The 21,235-nt window shown below is 46.6% G+C and overlaps 1 protein-coding gene across 3 annotated transcripts in view; it reads right to left on the bottom strand.

The window, feature by feature from the left end:
- Positions 1-21,235, bottom strand: part of UBR2 (ubiquitin protein ligase E3 component n-recognin 2) — a 1,248,744-nt gene that overhangs the window by 898,404 nt on the left and 329,105 nt on the right. For all 3 annotated transcript variants that reach the window (XM_069233963.1, XM_069233965.1, XM_069233964.1), the window contains exons 14-15: positions 10,653-10,781; positions 9,533-9,716 (exon numbers count right to left, since the gene is read on the bottom strand). In XM_069233963.1, coding sequence (XP_069090064.1) covers positions 9,533-9,716; positions 10,653-10,781 — 313 coding nt within the window. The remainder of the gene's footprint in view (positions 1-9,532; positions 9,717-10,652; positions 10,782-21,235) is intronic.

Raw genomic sequence — 21,235 nt, 5'->3', positions numbered from 1 at the left:
GAGGAATTACCTACCCAGTCGTCTCATAGGCTAACATAAGGAAGTAGTGGTTGGAGTTCATACATTTCAGGACCCTTACCAGTAGACCCCGAGGAAACCAGCAGACAAGTGGAAGGTTGGAAAGAGCCCCCAAGGACTGTGCAAGAACAAGACCAGACCAGACCAGAGGAACCCAAAGGTGTATTCGGGAAGAAGAGCACCTGCAAAAGAAGGGGACAGAGTCCAGTCCACGATGGAGTGGCCAGATGGGGCAGGAGCCACTACCCACCCTTCTGTGGATGAAAATAGAGGTTGACGGGGGAGGAAGAAGATTAGCTGTGGTGCCCAGGAGCTTCAGAGAAGTCCCTGAAGCCGTGCAGATGATGGACCACGTCGGTCGCCGGGTCACAGATGGTCAGTGGTGAGGAGAACCACCAACAGGCCTTGGCAAATGTAAAAGGGGGCAAAAGAAGAGAAGCAAGGCTGAAGGGGATAAGCAACGTTGAGGGGACTCGATCCTTGCAGGGGAGTCCAGGCTGACCATCAGCAGTCAGAAGAGCCAGCAGAAGCAGTTGCAGCCCCACTGGCATCAGGCACAGAAATTTGCAGAAAGGCCCAGTCAGCACACCTGGAGAGGAGTCCCACATCGCTGGTACAGCAAAGAAGAGACTGTCATTGGAAGGATGAAGTGCTGGGAGTTTGAAGATCCCTTGGAGCAGGAAACAACAAGCCTTGGTAGCTGCATGAGCCGTAGTGCACAGGGTTACAAGTCCTGCAAGGAGAGGCAAGGGCTCACCGCATCTGAAAATGGACAGAGGGCAGGGAGGACCACGGGGACCACTCCACACCACCACACCACCATCTGTAATGCAGGATCCACGCAGTTCCAGAAGAGCAGACCCTAGCAGCCGACATTGTTGCTGTAGGTTCCTGCAGATGCAGGGGAATGACTCTTTCACTCTAAGGGAGATTCTTTCTTCCTTCTGGATGCAGCTTAAGTTTTGCCGACCCCAGAGGATGCACAACAGAGGAAATGTTGCAGTTGCTGAAAGGAGCCTGGGAAACAATGTTGCAAAGTGAGGTCATCTTGGGAGTTGCAGTCTTGTCGGATCCTAAAGTGTCCACTTGCTGTTCCAGTGGCAAGGAGCAGAAGTAGACAATGCAGAGAAGTCCTGGTGGAGTCTTGCATGCAGAATCTGAGGACCCACCCACAAGGGAGGCCCGAAATGGCCCTAAAAAGGGGTTTTATCACTTTGCACGATGGCCACCTATCAGAAAGGGTCACTAACCTAACCTGCCTGCCCTGGCCACTCAGATGCTCCCAGGGGCCTCTGGCCATCTTGATTTCAAGATGGCAGAATCGAGATGCCACCTGGAGGACCTCTGGGCACCACCCCTGGGGTGGTAATGGACAGGTGAGTGGTCACTCCCCTTTCCTTTGTCCAGTGTAGTGTCAGAGAAGGGACCGGGGATCTTGGGACTGGTGCAAACCAGTGTGTGCAAGGGCACCAAACGTGCCCTTCAAAGCAAACCAGTGGCTTCGGGGAGGCTACACCTCCCCAGCCTTGTAACACCTATTTCTAAGGGAGAGGGTGTTGCTTCCCTCTCTCACAGGAAATTCTTTGTTCTGCCTTCCTCTACCTGAGCTTCTCAAGCAGCAGGAGGGCAGAAACCTGTCTGATGGATGGCGGCTGCGTGGGCTGCCCGCAAAACCCTGAAAGACTGGTAGAAGCATTACTATGGCTCCTCTAAGGAGCCCCCAGAGTGCATGGATTCATGCTATCAATACTTGCATTAGCATTGGGGTATGATACCGACATGTTTGACACCAAACATGCCCAGGTTCGGAGTTACCATTATGCTGCTGAACCACAGGTAGTGATCTGTGGCCAATACAGAGTGGAAATGGCTTCCCCACACTTACAAAATCCAGTGCATTGGAACTGGAGTTCATAGGGGCACCTCTGATCATGCAGGGGTGCCCTCACACACAGGAACCTGCATCCTGCCCTTTGGTCTTGAAGGGCCTACCATAGGGGTGACTTACAGTGACCTGGTGCAGTGACCTGTGGTGAAAGGGTGCATGCACCTTTTGATGCTACAATGGCAGGCCTGCAGACACATGGGCTCCCATGGGTGGCATAATATATGCTGCAGCCCCTGGAGGACCCCTGGTGTCCAAATGCCCTGGGTACCTAATTACCATATACTGGGGTATATACATATAAGGGGACACCAGTATGCCAATTGTGGAGTGCATAATGGTCCTAGGTAACTAAATTTGAAGGGAGAGAGCACAATCACTGGGGTCCTGGTTAGCAGAATCCCAGTGAAGACAGTCAAAGCATACTGATAGGCAAAAAGTGGGGGTAACCAAGCCAAAAAGAGGATATTTTCCTACAGTAACAATGCCAAAAAAGGCACTTTCCTACAGTATGGGCTCCTATGGGTGGCACAATACATGTTGCAGCCCATGTGGGTCCCCTGGTATACCAATAACCTGGGAACCCAAGTACCATATACTAGAGACTTACAAAGGTGCACCAGTATGCCAATTATGGGTGTAAAAAGTTTACCAGCAACCAAATTTAGAGGAGAGAACACAGACACTGTGGTTTGGTTAGCAGGATCCCAGTGGACTACAATCTAAACACACCTACATCAGGCAAATGTGGGGATAACTATGCTAGAAAGATTGTACTTTTCGACACCATGTACTCTGGGGGTTCCTTAGAGGGCCCTTTCCCCCTCCCCAACAGATCTGCCTGTACAGCCTTGCTGTGCTGCTGCTGACCCTAGACACTGTTCTGTCCTCCTGCTGCTGAGCCTAACTCGGGCAGGGGAAGAAAGAACAAAGGGTTTCCTGTAGGAGAGAGGTGGGACCTCCTCTCCTTTAGGACTAGGTGTCTCGGGACTAGGGTGAGGTGGACTTTCAGTGCCACCATACTGCTTTGAAGGGCACTTTTGGTGCATTTATTGCATAAACCGGTTTGCACCAACGAAACCACACAAAGGGCTCCTCCCCTAGATAGGTGCACAGAGCTCTGCTAGGTGGCCACTTGATTCTGCCATCTTGCAAACAAGATGGCCAGAGGCCCCTGAGAGCATCTTACTGGTTAGGCCAGCTAGGTAACATTCCTGACCCCCTGACTGACTGACTGACTGACTGACTGACTGCACTGACTGACTGCACTGGGTCACTGCAGTCAGTGTCCAACCTCCTTTTTGGGTTACTTACAGGCTCCGACGAGGGTGGGACCCTAGATTCGTAGAGCAAGATCCTTCAAGGAACTCTCTCTGCCAGGCACTTCTGAAATCTGGCCCCCAGGAACCGCTGCGGCTCTGCCTTAGGAACTGAAACAAGACTGTATACAGCTGGGAGGGCTCCCACTGCAACATTGTTTCTCAAGCTCCTGCAATATTTCTACAGCATCCCTGCCTGTGCATACTTCAGGGTCATAAGGACTCTGTTTGCATCAGGAAGCAAGAAGTAATCTCCCTTGGAGTGAAAGAGTCACCCCCCCCCCTGCATCCATCTGCAGGCACCTCATCGACTGGTTGGTGGATCCTGCTGTCCCACGGACATCGAAAGGCTCTGCAATACAGGTGGAGGTTCTGGCAAGTTCCAACTTGTCTTCTGACCAACTTGGGAGACAGTGGGCCTTTGCTGTACCCAGTGGGTCGGAACCCCTGTGCTCAGCGTCTGTTGCTGTTCCCAAGGCTTATTGACTCTTCCTCCCGAAGACCAGCTTTAAGCCCCAGTCCCCAAGTCCAAGAACAGCATCCACCCTGCAACTCCTATGGCGTGGGACTCCTTTTTTTGTTGTGCTGCCGAAGCCTCCCTGCGACTCCCTGTGCCTGCTGCCATATCTGAGTGGTCTGGACTCTGTCTCATTGTTTTTCAGGCTCTCCTTGTCCGGAACCCACCGTTGGGTACCACCAACCTAGTCCACTGGTTGCAACAGCAGCTGGACACCCAAGGCTCCCACTGACTCCAACAAAGGTTTCTGATGTCACTTGAGCCTAATACACCCAGGCTCCCTGGCATAGGTACTTCACCTTCTCAGGTATCCACGGATGGGGCCAAAATCGAACCTTCCTTGTGCCAAATGGTGTCCTCTATAAAGGGTCCTGAATCCTGAAAATTCCAACCGTGACTGTCCTGTGTTGGCCTATGAGACACCAGGCTAGATAGCACCTCTACACACGGGCGCCTGGGGGATTTCTGTTACTTACCTTGGGTGATTTCATACTCCCCCAGCCACTAGGATCCTAACAAACACGCTTATATTGGTTGGACACCTCCATTCTTATATCACTTTCTTAGTATATGGTTTGGTCCCATATAGTGTCCCATGTATCTATGTTTTTTCCGGTTTGCCACTAAGTATATTTTTTGTGTGTAGATATGTCCTGGATATATACCATTGTTAGGATAGCAATAGTGTTATAATAAAGAAAACTTTATTTTTATAACACTTGGTGTGGTTCTTTCTTGTGTGAACATCACTGACTGACTACAGAGGTATTGTAAGTGCTTTACACTCCTCTCTGATAAGCCTGAGCTGCTCTTCAGGGCTACCCATGGAGAGCTTTTGTTATCTGGGCACCAAAACACTATCACTAAAGGTTGCCTGGACTCAGAGGCCATTTTGATAAGGAAAACCCCTGTGTTTTAGACTGAGAAATCCTGGGTATACCATAATGGGACATACGTGGTAGTTAGGGGTATGTGGGGAAGTAAAGTGTAGGAGGCTGGATAATTTTATGGTGGATCTTTTCTAATTTTGGGATGGCCATTGCAAGCAGATGTAGGGTATCTGAACTAGTTTTCTGGTCTTCCCCCATAGCCTCATGTAGTAAGTTTTCTTAGGAGGGCAGTTTCCTCTCGTCCACCGACTCTGAGGAAGTCTCTGCTTCTGCCCCCAATCCACACCTGTATGCACCCTTGTCATGATCCATGGGGCGCTGGCTTCTCCTTCTATGTCTCTGGCTTTGAGTGGGTCTAGCCTTTTCCCTACCAGAGGGGAGCGGATCGTTCTCTCTTTCACCTCACCTTATACGTTTGTTTGCTCTTCCAACCACATCCATGCCTCCTCCGGTGTTTGAAAGAGCAAGGTCTTTCCCTGAAATAGGGCTTTCAGCTTGTCTGGGAATAGGAGCATGCATTTTAGCTGAAGCCCTCTTAATTTGGCCTTTACCACCTTGAAGGGGCGCCGCCACCGCTGGATATCCTGTGTATAATTTGGGAAGATAAGTATTTTAGAGTTTTTATGATGTGCTTTCCCCCATGTTCCATACTCAGCAATGATCAAGTCTGTCCTGAAAGTTCAGGAAACGTGCTATTATTGGTCTCAGGGGGAAGGGGGTACCCTTTCCATGATAAAAGAGGAGGAAAGTTTATCTTGAGGGATGACTTTTTTCAACCACTCGGCCAGGAATAGCAACATTTTCGGACCCTTGAAGCCCTCGGGAAACCCCACAAATCATAGGTTTTTCCTTCTAGAGCAATTCTCTGCATCTTCTAACCTCCATATTGCATCTCTGGTGGTGGCCCGTGTCTCAGTCACCTCCTTTTTTAGGTTTCTGACTGTATCTTATGAAGGTCTTGACGTAGGAGGGATACTACTGAGCGCATTACTCCCACTTTGCCCTCTAGGGACTCTCGGGAGGACTGAATCACCTGGAGAAGGTTTGCACTGTCTGACATATTAGTCTGGGCCTCTTCCACAAGAGGGATCATAACTTGGTAACATTGGTGTATTCACAACTGGCATTTTTTATTTACATTTACTTGTAAAGTGGTACACCATATACCCAGGGCCTGTAAACTGCATGCTACTAGTGGGCGTGCAACACTGATGTGCCACCCACTTAAGTAGCCCTGTAAACATTGGCTCAGGCCTGCCATGGCATTTAAAACCTCTTGCAAAGCCTTAAACTCCAAGTTTCTTACATATAAGTCACCCCTAAAGTAGGCCCTAGGTAGCTCACAGGACAGCATGCCACGTAAGATAAACGCAGGACATATACTTTAAGCTCTTATGTACTAGTAATGAACAACTCCCAAAGTCATTTTTCGTTACTGTGAGGCCTGCTCCTCTCATTGGCCAGCATTGGGAATTCACTACATACCTTTAAGCTGTAGTTCCTGACCCGAGAGGAGTAGCTGCATCATGTTTAGTACCATTGGAAGGGTTATAATAACACCTCTTTACTGGTAAAGTCAGATTTATTACTATTTTAGAAATGCCGCTTTGAGAAAATAGGCATTTCTCTGCTCACACTGCCCTGTATGCCTACAGCCTATCTCCAATGTATGTCTGGCTTGGGCATGGTGAAAGCTACACTTGTGCATTTCCTTCAGATACACACAACACAGGACACCCAACTGCATCTGCATATTGTTGGGTCTTACAGGGGAGGAGGTTAGGTAGGGCTCATACTTACACCTCAAAGGGTAGTGTTTAGAGTCCAAACAAAGGGGCTGATTACCTCCCACTGATAGTCCGAGGCTGACCTGACAGGGGGAGCTGTGCACTTCAGAAATACTCTTTGTAGTCACCCACTCCCCCCAATCAAAGGCACTTTCTAGTATTCCCGTAGCAGTACTGGGTCACTGACACCCTAAAATCAGTGTACTTCCGGAATCGAGGAAACTCTGCTGGAGCAGAAACTGCTGTGCTGAAGGATCACCACTTTGCTGTGTCTGACAGATCCAATGAACTGCTGCCCTGCTTTGCTGAGCGGCCCTGCTGCCTGCTGATCTATGCCCTGCAAATCAAGACTCAATAATCACCCCCAGAGTGACTCCAAGGGCTTGCCGACTTGGCCCCGGTTCTATGTCTCCAGGACATCAAAGACCTCAAGTGCCTCTTCATCACAGCTCACCACACATCTAACAAAGACCAAGATTTCAGTGCTGCTTCATTGCAGCTTGCCGCTCATCTAACCAAGATTTCAGCGCAGCTTTGCTGCAACTCATGCGCTCCTTTTTGCTCAATAATTCAGTACGTCCTTGTTGGGGCCTGTGGGTCGTCCCACCTGGACTTCCGAGCAGCCTAGTGCATCCCACCGCTCATCGCACCAGGACTTCAGAGCAGCTTTGGTGCGGGCCACAGCCCGTGTTGTTGTGGTGGAGACGCACGCTACGCACTGGTTTTCCTCAACCGGTGAGTCGCGCTCGAGCGCAACCCTGCTTCTGGCCCTCGTCCTGGCCGGACTCAGATCACTTAGCCTCCACCCGCAGCAGCAGCAGTGTCTTCCCAGACTCATAGGCCCGAACAGCCTTCGAGCTTCCGCTATGTTCTCTGCATACTGAGACATAACATCTAGTACTCTTCCTCCAAGCTGCACCCGGGTATTCCCGATCAACCTACTCTGCACTCCTCACAGATGGACACTCATATTCTGGTACAATACTATAAAGACTCTAGAATAAGCCTCATACACAGTGTGCTTAACGAAATATCTTTGAAGTGAATATTCAGTTGATTCTTGTTGTCGTATTTTGTCTTGATCCACCCAGAAAAGTAATTACTATTTTTAACACACCCGTGTGGAGTCCTTTTTATGGTGTCATTGTGATTACTACACGTGTGTTGCACAAATACTTTACACATTATCTTCCAAGTTAAGCTTGCCTGCTATGTGCCAAGCTACCAGAAGGTGAGCACAGTTTAATGTATGTTGTGTAATTGACTAGGGTTGAGGTCCGTGCTTCGAAAGGGTGTATACCGCTTCCAACTAGAGACCCAATTTCTAACAGAAGGTCTCATCACCCACGTCCCACTCAGGCTCTGTCTGAACCCCCCTCACCTCTTAGTTGGCTTCTGCCTCGTTATCGCCGGTGCCAGGAATTCTCCAAGTCACCGGATCTTCGCCCCTTTACTGATCACATGCACGCTGTCTGGGGTGTTTCACTCCCTGTTAGTGACGCTCGTTCCGGCTGCCACTTCTTAGCCCTCCTCAACTGTGTTTTTTCGACTGGCTTCCTCTCTGGCCTACTTCCTAGTCTTATTTCAGCCCACCATCCAGTGGGGCCATCTCAGGGCTTGACTCCGTCAATTGTCACCACACTAGCCTCTTCTATTGGACGTCTTCCACTCCCAACTATGTTTGTTTTCTCTTGCAGCTGCTGCCTGTTTGTCTAAGTCCTGGGTGTGTCTGAGCAGTGACCCCTAGGGCGTTCTTCCCTTTTGTGTGTTCCTCCTTGTCATGTCATGAGGAAGGCACCGGTGTGCATTTTGGCCCTCTGTTCCTGCTTTGGTGCTTTCGCTTTGCACAGTCGAATTGTGCAGTGGGAGGGGACAAGGTCTCCTTAAGGATTCTCCTCACCGGCGTGAGGATCACCTCTTCAAAATCCACCCTGCTTGGTGATTTGCCCCAGCCTTCTCAGCGCCATTACTCAGGACTCCTGTAATCTTGTGAGTTTCCCCAGGGAGCCTCTGTGTTGTCCCTAAGGTCTGCCCCACTGGATCTTTCTTCACCGCAGGATGGGGGAGGGAGAAAGGAGCATACTGGCAGCAGGCCTGCCCGTCTCCACCACACGCTGCAAAGTTTCTCTCATTGCTGTGAGCGTGCAAGGGAAGGACCATGTCATCTTCAATTTTGGGCAGCCCGTGTGACTTTTCTGGATTTCCAAGTTCACCCGCTTCACTCAATGTGGGGGGCTGGTCACCCACCAGTACACCACGTCCAGACCTCTGTCAAAGGGGGAGAGGAACAGCCAAGCCTGTGTTGGGCCCTCTCGCCACAGCCCCTGAGCAGGAGTCCATCCCCATCTGGCATTAACTCATCAGCGACTGTGTGGGCCCCCCGGGTCCGTAAGCCTCATCCACTGCACTGGTGACTGCTTACCCCCAATTTTGTGGTGTTCCCCTAAGTCTGCCGGCAAATCCAGCCTCCTCTTGACTTCGAATCTCTTCTAGGGCAGATGTGGAGGCAGCCACCGGTCCCCACCTTCCCACTTTATGTTGCAGCCTGCAATCTTCCGTTGTGACAGAGCCTGTGTCCTGTTGACTTATACTTATCTGGTATTCTAAAGACCTGTACTGGTTTTCCTAAGGATACATAAATATCCCAAAGCTGGTCTATGATGACTGAAAATTTCAGATCTCAATACATTTCTTGATGTTTATGGAAATGATGACCATACAAAACATAGGTAATAGCAGTCACTGGTAAATACAAGCGTTTTTAAATAGACAAAGGCATAAGCAGTCACTCAAAGTGCAAGTATCCAATGGAAGAAGTGGGATGATCCACAGTTCTATACTATGTGCTGTTCTTGAAGGAAGAATAATTTGAGTGGCATGTGAACAGCCCAACGGATAAAGAAGGTTGACCAAAAGTCCCCTATATGTATGCAAAAACATAAGGCTGGGCAATTATAAAAACATACATACATACTACTAACAATTCAAAGTAGGAAGTAAAATACTCTCCCACTTGCAAAAGAACAACCTTTATTAAATTTATGGTGTGACAGGCTTTAAACAAACGTTAGAGGCAAACAACTTCAGATTTATTTTTCCCTGTGTACATTACATACCTGCCAGTAACCTCGACACTGGAAGATGAATGCTCACTTTCTCCTGAGAAACACAGTATCTAATAGTATCAACTGAATGGCCACACATGCTGAGTGTGATAGGCTGCTCTCCATCAGTAAAACCACTGTGACACTGCATCAGAATTATCAGGCACTTTTTATATGCTTCAAGAAGAACTTTCTCCTGAAATAAACGAGGTAAGGTTTGGATTAATGTATGGAGAGCTAACACCACATGTAATATTATACCCAGTGCAAATGGAATTATGCGATTGTGCAGCGGCGGAGTTTTTTCACGTAGTTATGGATGTGCTGCATTTGTCACATAATCCATCATCTACTGCATAATCTGAAGATTTAACAAAAAAGGTATTTCTAGCTCAAACAGTTCAAAAGTTACAAAAAATGCAGCACAACATGTTGCAGCCCAGCAAGGCCTTTTCTAAAGGTTGGCTGGTCATCTTTCTGATACTTATTGCTACATTTGAATGCTAAATAGGTACTAGTGAGGCTCAGCCTATGCCAAGACAGTGTACGTAAGTGTATAAATGACAAATTAATGATGTAATACTATCATAAAATGTGGCACATTGCGCTGTACATTTTGCCTTTTGCAACGCATAATTTAATAAACACTGTGCATAATTTGGACCTCTCCTGCTGCATAATTTCAACAGCCCCAATTACATCGGACAACGGGCAACTCAATTACAGTGTAAGTACAAATGAGATGTGGAGTGCACTTTTGGAATTTTTAAACTGCTACTAAACTTTAGAACCTCATTAGCAGAATGAATGCAGCAGATTTACACTAAAGGAAAAATCAAACATCCAGGTAATTTTATTGGCCTATTATAAACTGATGTAGTAATCCGTTGGTGTCTCAGTCTGTAGTTTCACAAACTTGTTATTTCACAATTAAATTTAAAAAAGTTAACTCTAAGCAACCAAGTGTTCAAATGATATTCATCACTTTGTTATGCAGCAGCTCTGCGTTACTCAAAATATGTTTGATACAAAGACGGAATAAAAAGCTGACATGGGTAAATTTAAACATATTGATCACTTTCAAAAAGGCTCATTAAGTGGTAGCCACTTTTTACTGATTAAGGATACTTACATCCGAGGCACACCAATCCTGCATCATTGAAATGATGTGTGTTAACTTCATTTGCAGAGTAAATGCTGCTTCCCACTCGGGCTCCATCTCTATGTGCTGTCCCACCTGACGAGTGATTGGATCCATTCCCTAAAGACATGGAAAATAAATGAATATTGTACAGTCACTTTTGTATTTTACTCGTAGCAAAGTGGAACGTTCAACCCAAGGAGGTCTTGTGGCGCTACTGATGGACAACAGATGTTTATAGTTACTCCACTAGAGAGTACTTAATTTTATCGCTCTTGAAAGTAGGAAAGGTTGAGTAGCCCCGCTTGGATTTGAACCTGTGATTGTGGGATTAAACAGAAAAGCTTCCTTCAGACTGAGCCACCAGAACCAGATAGTACAAAAAGTTTAAGCTCTATAAACAGAGCATTTTTTCAAGTACCATGCTTCACACACAAAAAAAGAAACACAAAAACCAAATGACGTTTCAGAAATTGCCTTTAACAAAAAGAGCATATTTGAGGTGATGCTAATATTTTTGTTTTAAAGGTTGCAAACTGCAATCTGTTCAGGTTTTTTAAACCTAAATGATATGTTGTCACTGTACAATATGCATAGGGTAGTGCATGTCCATGAAAGAGTTTGACCAGCTAGCACTTAATGGATGTGAGGCACATAGTACCAAGCATATCTGCTGTTTGACAATGGCAAGTTATAGGGCGAATCAAAATTAGTGTAGCAGATTACATTCTATTGGTGTTATTTGAAATCTTTGCTGCATTTCTACACGTGCTTATCTGCCTTTTAACAAAAATTTCTCTGGAGCGTAATTTCTGCAAAAATGGTCATACCACTAAACAAAAGTTAACATACACCAAGTCCTCCCTGTGTTCCCACCTGTCTTTCACGCCTTGTGCACCCTCAAACTAGTTGTGCGCCTATAATGCGCGCAGGGCCGGCTTTAGCGTTGGTGGTGCCCAGTGCGACAATGAATGTAAGCGCCCCACAATGACCACCTCTGCTATGGATTCCCATGCTACCACCCTTGAACAGAGCTCCTCAAGTCTTAATAACCCCTCTTTCTCTCAGATGCATTTAATTAGTTTTATAGCATCGCTCATACCAATGAGGTTAGGGTGTCAGAGCAGAGAGGTAATCAATCCTTCATGTGTAACACAATTTATAGGAAATGTTATGTAAGACAGAAGAGTAAAAGGTCTAGGAGTCACGTCATCCATACTAGTAAACAGTGACGTTTAAGAGTGCTTGTTCTGAATGCGCACAATCTAGGATTTTAACTTGTAAACTGCAAGTAACTAAAGGATCTCTGTGGCAAAAGCAGGAAAGCACTGACTTATTTACAATATATACACTTCTGTGATCCCGCTGCGCTACCTTACAATGAGTCAAAACTTCAACTAGAGACAACTGCCGTCTCTCTGCAGGAAGAACATTAACCACAGCGTTCTCTCGACCTTTTTATTATTGTCTGAAAATAGCTGGAGGCAAGGCCAGCACCAGGTGCGTTTAAAACCATAATACACTTGCAAACAAGGAGCCTCCACCTGAAGTCAGCACCCAGTGCGGTGGCACCAGATGCACCGCATTACAGCTGGCCCTGGATGTGTGGAAGCATGGGGACCAAAAGTAGGACCTTAGTTATGTTGGCACGTTTCTTCTCCCTGCATGCAGAGATATATTCGGAGACATGAAAGCCAAACAATGAGAAGGTGAAGCGAAAGCAACTTATCACACCATAAGCCGAGTAAAATTCATATGATACTCTAACTCAGTGCTTTGGCCTTTCTCCACTTATAATTTTTTACAGTGGTTCCTAACCTTTCCTCTTCTGTGGACCCCCACTGAATCGCTTCTGAAAGAAAGGGACTCAAGGCCTAAGCAAGTTCTACTATTTAAAACTCAATCAGAACAATACAGAAGTAAATACATATCAAATGAAAATTATGAAATATTTTATTGAATTCACAAAAAAACATACAAACTAAACAAAATAAAAAAATACTTTTGGTATAGACCTTTCTGGTGGATAACCCATCTACCTGTAGATTCCACATCTGTTGAATATTTGAGGCACCAGACTATGGGCCTGATTACAACTTTGGAGGAGGTGTTAATCAGTCCCAAAAGTGACGGTAAAGTGACGGATATACCACCAGCCGTATTACGAGTCCATTATATCCTATGGAACTCGTAATACGGCTGGTGGTATATCCGTCACATTTGGGACGGATTACCACCTTCTCCAAAGTTGTAATCAGGCCCCATATCTGGAAACTATGGACAAGTCTCCCGCACTGGTGGGTTGCGCCAGCCCCATTACAACACCAGAAGGGAGGTTGTGGGGATATCACTGGCTTCATCTACTGCCCACACTGCCTTCCTCAGATCAGTTTCCGGTCCAGTTTTTCCTAGTCCTTAAATGCAAACAGGAGGAAATAATCTCAACTCTAGCATTAGCGAAGTGCAGCAATCTAAGCTGGCATCCTATTGTAGAACCCTATGAACATCCTTCAGAAAGGGAAAGAAGGTGGGATTGATAAAGAAAAAAAAAACCTAGACAGGCAGACTCTCCACCAGAAAGATCAGAACTAAGAATTAACTTTTTCTTCTGTTGGCTATTTCTACGTCCAGATTGCTCACCTGAACAGATTCCGAAGCAGCACCCTCTCTTGGAGGTGGGTTGGAAGAAATGGCCAACTCAAGAAGTCCAAGAGGACTGAACATGCAAAATGGCAATCTCCTCTTAGTTCAGAGTTCAAACAACAGTGCTTGGAAATAATGTGACGGAACGCGCATGTTGTCGCTCAGCAGGTCTCAGCTACTAGACATCCCCTGGATAAAGCGGCGGTACAAAAAAAAAGAAATTCTGGTGGAATGAAGACCAAGTCAGATGGGTTCATTCTTTTAAAGGACGTAACACATTTTGATGCATAAAATTATCCAGCTGACAAAATTCTCTTCTGGACGGCATCGCCCTTCTTGTTGTCAGTATATCCTCTGAAGAGCTGGTCATCTGACCTTAAGTCCTTAGTATGGTCAATACAAAAACTGACAGATGAGACGAGGTGGATGGCAAAGTAGAAACAGAGGATTGCCCCAGAGAGAAAGTGGTCGCCACCCTTCGGAAGAAATGCAATTCGTCTTCAGGATCTGCTTGTCCAGGAAAAACTTGTGAACAACGGACAGTGCCTTCACCAATATACCTCACCGACATAGTTGCAACTACAAAAAAAAAAAATCTTAATTGACAAGGAACAAAGTTGACAATTGTGAAGAGGCATTAAGGGAGCACCAATCAAAAAGCTTAAAACTACATTCCAATCCCAAAGTGGCATGACAAAGGGAGTAAGCGGAAACAGATTTGACAGCTACAGTCCAATGCCATAGTGGCATGACAAAGGGAGTGAGCAGAATGAAAATGTCACTTACCCAGTGTACATCTGTTCGTGGCATTAGTCGCTGCAGATTCACATGTGTGGCACAGTCCGCTGCCTGGTGTTGGGCTCGGAGTATTACAAGTTGTTTTTCTTCGAAGAAGTCTTTTTGGTCACGGGACCGAAGGACTCCTCCCTCTTCGGCTCCATTGCGCATGGGCGTCGACTCCATCTTAGATTGTTTTCCCCGCAGAGGGTGAGGATGGAGTTGTTTGCTATAAATAGTGCCCATGCAATGGAGTGAATATGTATGTACGTTAAGAGTTTATAATAATTTTTTTACAAATGTACAGAAGTTTAAGATTCATGATCTACTTCTAAACGGCTACAGGCTTCCCGGGGAGGTGGGAGGGTACATGTGAATCTGCAGCGACTAATGCCACGAACAGATGTACACTGGGTAAGTGACATTTTCAGTTCGATGGCATCTGTTGCTGCAGATACACATGTGTGGCACAGACTGTAAAGCAGTTACCTCCCCTAAAAGCGGTGGTTTAGCCTGTAGGAGTTGAAGTAGTTTGGAATAATGTTCTTAGTACAGCTTGGCCCACTGTAGCTTGTTGTGCATTTAGTACGTCTACACAGTAGTGTTTAGTAAACGTATGAGGCGTAGACCAGGTTGCAGCCTTACATATTTCGCTCATAGGAATGTTTCCTAGAAAGGCCATTGTAGCACCTTTCTTTCTGGTTGAGTGTGCCTTTGGTGTAATAGGCAATTCTCTTTTGGCTTTAAGATAGCATGTTTGAATACATCGGACTATCCATCTAGCAATGCCTTGTTTTGAGATTGGATTTCCTATGTGTGGTTTTTGAAAAGCTATGAACAGTTGTTTTGTTTTCCTGATCAGCTTTGTTCTGTCAATGTAATACATTAGTGCTCTTTTGATGTCTAATGTATGTAGTGCCCTTTCAGCCACAGAATTTGGTTGTGGGAAGAACACTGGCAATTCTACTGTTTGATTTAAATGGAATGGTGAGATTACTTTTGGCAGAAATTTTGGATTTGTTCTTAGAACTATTTTATTGTTGTGTATTTGAATAAATGGTTCTTGTATGGTAAATGCCTGTATTTCACTTACTCTTCTGAGGGATGTGATTGCAATGAGAAATGCGACCTTCCAAGTTAGATATTGCATTTCACAGGAATGCATGGGTTCGAAAGGGGGACCCATGAGTCTCGTTAAGACGATGTTAAGATTCCATGAAGGAACTGGTGGTGTTCTTGGTGGTATAATTCTTTTTAGCCCTTCCATGAATGCTTTAATAACTGGTATTCTAAATAGAGACGATGAATGAGTAGTTTGTAGGTAGGCAGATATTGCTGCGAGGTGTATTTTTATAGATGAAAAAGCGAGATTTGCTTTTTGCAAATGTAGTAAGTATCCTACTATGTCTTTAGTAGAGGCATGTACTGGTTGTATTTGATGGGCATGGCAGTAGTAAACAAATCTTTTCCACTTAGATGCATAGCAGTGTCTAGTGGAAGTTTTTCTAGCTTGTTTTATGACCTCCATGCATTCTTGTGTGAGGTCCAAGTGCCCGAATTCTAGGATTTCAGGAGCCAAATTGCCAGATTCAACGATGCTGGGTTTGGATGCCTGATCTGTTGTTTGTGTTGTGTTAACAGATCTGGCCTGTTGGGTAGTTTGACATGCGGTACTAGTGACAGGTCTAGTAGAGTTGTATACCAAGGTTGTCTTGCCCATGTGGGTGCTATCAGTATGAGTTTGAGTTGGTTTTGACTCAACTTGTTTACTAGATATGGAAGGAGAGGGAGAGGGGGAAAAGCGTACGCAAATATCCCTGACCAATTCATCCATAGAGCATTGCCTTGTGATTCGCGGTGTGGGTACCTGGATGCGAAGTTTTGGCATTTTGAGTTTTCTCTTGTTGCGAACAAATCTATCTGGGGTGTTCCCCAAATTTGAAAGTACTTGTTCAGAACTTGGGGGTGAATTTCCCATTCGTGGACTTGTTGGTGGTCTCGCGAAAGGTTGTCTGCTAGTTGGTTTTGTATTCCTGGAATAAATTGTGCTATTAGGCGAATGTTGTTGTGAATCGCCCACTGCCAAATTTTTTGTGTTAGGAGGCACAATTGTGTTGAGTGTGTTCCTCCTTGTTTGTTTAAATAATACATGGTTGTCATGTTGTCTGTTTTGACAAGAATGTATTTGTGTGTTATTATGGGTTGGAAGGCTTTTAACGCTAGAAATACTGCTAACAGTTCTAGGTAATTGATATGAAATTTTGTTTCGTGTATATCCCATTGTCCTTGAATGCTGTGGTGATTGAGGTGTGCTCCCCACCCTGTCATGGAAGCATCTGTTGTTATAACGTATTGAGGCACTGGGTCCTGAAATGTCCGCCCTTTGTTTAAATTTTTGCTGTTCCACCATAGAAGCGAGAGGTATGTTTGGCGGTCTACCAACACCAGATTTTGAAGTTGACCCTGTGCCTGTGACCATTGTGATGCTAGACACTGTTGTAAGGGTCGCATGTGTAGTCTTGCGTTTGGGACAATGGCTATGCATGATGACATCATGCCTAGAAGTTTTAGCGCAAATCTTGCTTGTATCTTTTGGTTTGGAGACATAGCACTTATTAGCTTGTGGAATGCCTGCACTCTTTGTGGACTTGGAGTGGCAATTCCTTTTGATGTGTTGATGGTTGCTCCTAGATATTGTTGTGTTTGACACGGTTCTAGGTGTGATTTTGTGTAGTTGATGGAAAACCCCAGTTTGTGAAGGGTTTGTATGACAAAAGTGGTGTCGTTTGCGCATTGTTTTACTGTGTTGGTTTTGATTAGCCAGTCGTCTAGGTAAGGGAACACATGTATCTGTTGTCTCCTGATGTGTGCTGCTACCACTGCTAGACATTTTGTGAACACTCTTGGTGCAGTTGTTATTCCGAATGGCAACACCTTGAATTGGTAATGTATTCCTTTGAATACGAACCGTAGGTACTTTCTGTGAGAAGGGTGTATTGGTATATGAAAGTACGCATCCTTTAGGTCCAATGTGGTCATGTAATCTTGCTGTTTGAGCAGTGGAATGATGTCTTGTAGTGTGACCATGTGAAAATGGTCCGATATGATGTAGGTATTTAGTGTCCTGAGATCTAATATTGGTCTCAATGTTTCGTCTCTTTTTGGAATTAGAAAGTACAGGGAGTAAACTCCTGTGTTTTTTTGTTGTACTGGTACTAATTCTATTGCATCCTTTTGCAGTAGTGCTTGAACTTCTAGTCCTAAAAGTTCTAAATGTTGTAGTGACATTTTGCGTGTTTTGGGGGGGATGTTTGGTGGGAAGTTGTGGAATTCTATGCAATAGCCATGTTGGATTAATGCTAATACCCAATTGTCTGTTGTAATTTGTTGCCAAGATTGGTAGAATTGGCTTATTCTTCCCCCCACTGGTGTTGAGTGAAGGGGTTGCGTGACTTGAAAGTCACTGTTTAGGTGGAGGTGTTTTTGGAGTCTGGAATCTTCCCCTACTCCTTGGGAATTGACCCCCCCGATATCCCCTGAAACCTCCCCTTTGGAAGGAACCCTGATATGGTGTGGTTCTTGATTGTTGGCTGGTGGTGTCTGTGGGTTGGCCACGAAACCCCCCTCTAAATGGAGTTTTTCTGAAAGAGCCTCTGCTCTGCGGGGAGTAGAGTGCGCCCATGGCTTTGGCCGTGTCTGTGTCCTTTTTAAGTTTTTCAATGGCTGTATCCACTTCAGAGCCAAACAGTTGTTTCTCGTTGAAGGGCATATTAAGGACAGCCTGCTGGATTTCAGGTTTGAAGCCTGAAGTGCGTAGCCAAGCGTGTCTCCTTATGGTGACAGCAGTGTTGACTGTTCTTGCTGCAGTATCGGCTGCGTCTAGTGAAGAGCGGATTTGATTGTTTGAGATCGTTTGTCCCTCTTCCACTATTTGCTGCGCCCTTTTTTGGTATTCCTGGGGAAGATGGTCTACGAGAAGTTGCATCTCGTCCCAGTGTGCGCGGTCATATCTGGCCAGCAGCGCTTGTGAATTTGCGATGCGCCACTGGTTGGCTGCCTGTGATGCCACTCTTTTCCCTGCGGCGTCAAATTTTCGGCTTTCTTTGTCCGGAGGTGGGGCGTCGCCAGATGTATGTGAATTTGCTCTTTTGCGAGCTGCCCCTACTACCACAGAGTCGGGTGGTAACTGCGAAGTAATAAACACTGGGTCTGTGGGTGGTGGTTTGTATTTCTTATCCACCCTTGGGGTGATGGCTCTTGATTTTACGGGCTCCTCAAAAATTTGTTTTGCGTGCCGTAACATCCCTGGTAGCATTGGGAGACATTGATATTGGCTATGTGTAGCCGAGAGGGTGTTAAATAAAAAATCATCCTCTATAGGATCGGAATGCAGTTGGACATTGTGGAAGTCTGCAGCCCTAGCCACCAGTTGCGAGTAGGAGGTACTGTCCTCTGGCGGTGACGGCTTTGTGGGGTATGACTCGGGATCATTGTCCGGCACTGGGGTGTCATACAGGTCCCAAGCGTCTTGATCCTGATCGTCATGACTTATGGTAGTTTGCGCTGGTGAGTGTATTTGTGGCGGTGTTTGTGCCGGCGATGCCTGTGGTGGAGAGGGCGGAGGCGTGACTTTTTTAACCACTTTGGCTTGTGGTTGTGCGTCATCCTTTGGAAGTCCGATCCTTCTTTTCCTCATGATTGGGGGAAGGGTTGATATCTTCCCTGTATCTTGCTGGATGCACAGTCTCTTTTGTGTGTAGTCCGATTCTACACTTTGGAGCTCTTGTCCAAATTTGTGCATTTGGCCACTTAGTCCATGTTCCTCTGAGTAGGATGAAGGTGTGGTATTTTTCGGCGCCGAGAGAGAATCTTTTTTCGGTTTCGGCACCGACAGAATTTTTGTTCCTTTCGGCATGGATTCTCGGTGCCGATGTTTTTCGGTGCCGATATCTTGTTTTTGTCTCTCGGAGCCGCTTTCTCGGCTCCGAGGTTGCTCCATGGCGGTCCCTCGACCGGAGTCGGGTGTCTTCGCTATGGGCGTGCCCTTTTTCGGCCCCTTCGACGGGTCGCCTGATTTATGGGTCGAGCCATGGCCTGTTGGCAGTGGCGTCCCCTGGGCTTTTGGTTTGTCGATGGATTTACTTTTCGACGTCTTACTCACAGTTTGTTGCTGTTGTTCGACGTCGGAGTCTCCGGATTCTGATTCCGGAACCGAGAATGTTTCCTCTTCGTCGTCGAAACGTTGTTTTGTCGACGTGGACGCCATTTGGTGACGCCTGGCTCTTCGGTCCCGGAGTGTTTTTCTGGACCGGAAGGCTCGACAGGCTTCACAGGTATCCTCCTTGTGCTCGGGGGACAAGCACAAGTTACAGACCAAGTGCTGATCTGTATAAGGATACTTACTGTGACATTTTGGGCAGAAACGAAACGGGGTCCGTTCCATCGGCTTCGATGTCGCACGCGGTCGGGCCGACCAGGCCCTGATGGGGGATCGAAACTGCCCCAAAGTCTTCCGATGATCGGTGTCGATGTACCTAACTATCCCGATACCGAACGGAACTATACCGACGCTTTCTTCCGAGATTCTGACTAACTTTCCGAACCGAAACACGGAGCGAAAAGGAATACGTCCGAACCCGAGAGCGGAAAAAAACAATCTAAGATGGAGTCGACGCCCATGCGCAATGGAGCCGAAGAGGGAGGAGTCCTTCGGTCCCGTGACCAAAAAGACTTCTTCGAAGAAAAACAACTTGTAATACTCCGAGCCCAACACCAGGCAGCGGACTGTGCCACACATGTGAATCTGCAGCAACAGATGCCATCGAACACATATTTTCCAGCTCCAGTGACTTAGGGGGATTACTGGTCTGTGAAGTAGAGAAAGGCTGACAGGTCTGTTGTGTACTCCTCAGCAGTGCCCATTGTGCAGCACTGCTGCGTAGCAAAAGCACAAATTGAAGGACTTCACAAAGTCTTCTAGCGGTCCACGTTCTGTTCAGTACATGAAAGTACAGTCGTATTCCATCTCACAGAAAAACTAACCTTGAAAGAGGGGCTAAGAGCAGACAGCATCATGTTGACAACTGAATGGAGCTCAGATGTTCCTACTGAATCTCTAAACATGAAGGTAAAAGCTCTGGACATTGAGGTGAAGAACCTGCCCCTTTGACTGGGAGAGGTAGTCCACCCTGACTGGGTAACATCAGGAGGGGCGTAGTGTAAGGAAATGCCTTCCTTGGCATGGTTACCCCCTGACTTTTTACCTTTTGTTGCTGCCAATTATGATTGAAAGTGTGCTGGGACCCTGCTAACCAGGCCCCGGCACCAGTGTTCTTTCCCTAAACTGTACCTTTCTTTCCACAACTGGCACAGCCCTGGCACACAGATACGCCCCTTGTAAATGGTACCCCCTGGTACAAAGGGCCCTGTGGCCAGGGAAGGTCTCTAATGGCTGCAGCATGTATTATGCCACCCTGGGGACCCCTCACTCAGCACATGCACACTGGATCACAGCTTGTGTGTGCTGGTGCAGAGAAAATGACTAAGTCGACATGGCACTCCCCTCAGCGTGCCATGCCTACCTCTCACTGCCTGTGCCATAGGTAAGTCACCCGTCTAGTAGGCCTTACAGCCCTAAGGCAGGGTGCACTATGCCACAGGTGAGGGTATAGTTGTATGAGCATTATGCCCCTACAATGTCTAAGAAAAACAGACATTGTAAGTGCAGGGTAGCCATAAAGAGTATATAGTCTGGGAGTCTGTCAATTACGAACTCCACAGTTCCATAATGGCTACACTGAAATCTGTGAAGTTTGGTATCAAACTTCTCAGCACAATAAATACAAACTGATGCCAGTGTGGGATTTAATGTAAAATACACCAAGAAGGCATCTTAGAGATGCCCCCTGAATACCAGTCCAACTCCTAGTGCTAGGCTGACCAGTTTCTGCCAGCCTGCCACAACCAGACGGGTTTCTAGCCACATGGGGTGAGTGCCCTTGTCACTCTGTGGCCAGGAACAAAGCCTGTACTGGGTGGAGGTGCTTCTCACCTCCCCCTGCAGGAACTGTAACACCTGGCGGTGAACCTCAAAGGCTCATGCCTTTTGTTACAGCACCCCAGGGCATACCAGCTAGTGAAGATGCCCGCCCCTC

Source organism: Pleurodeles waltl, chromosome 5 (genome assembly GCF_031143425.1).
Source record: "Pleurodeles waltl isolate 20211129_DDA chromosome 5, aPleWal1.hap1.20221129, whole genome shotgun sequence".
Lineage (NCBI taxonomy): Eukaryota > Metazoa > Chordata > Amphibia > Caudata > Salamandridae > Pleurodeles > Pleurodeles waltl.
The sequence above is the reverse complement of the archived record's forward strand: the minus strand, read 5'-3'. Positions and strand labels throughout refer to the sequence as shown.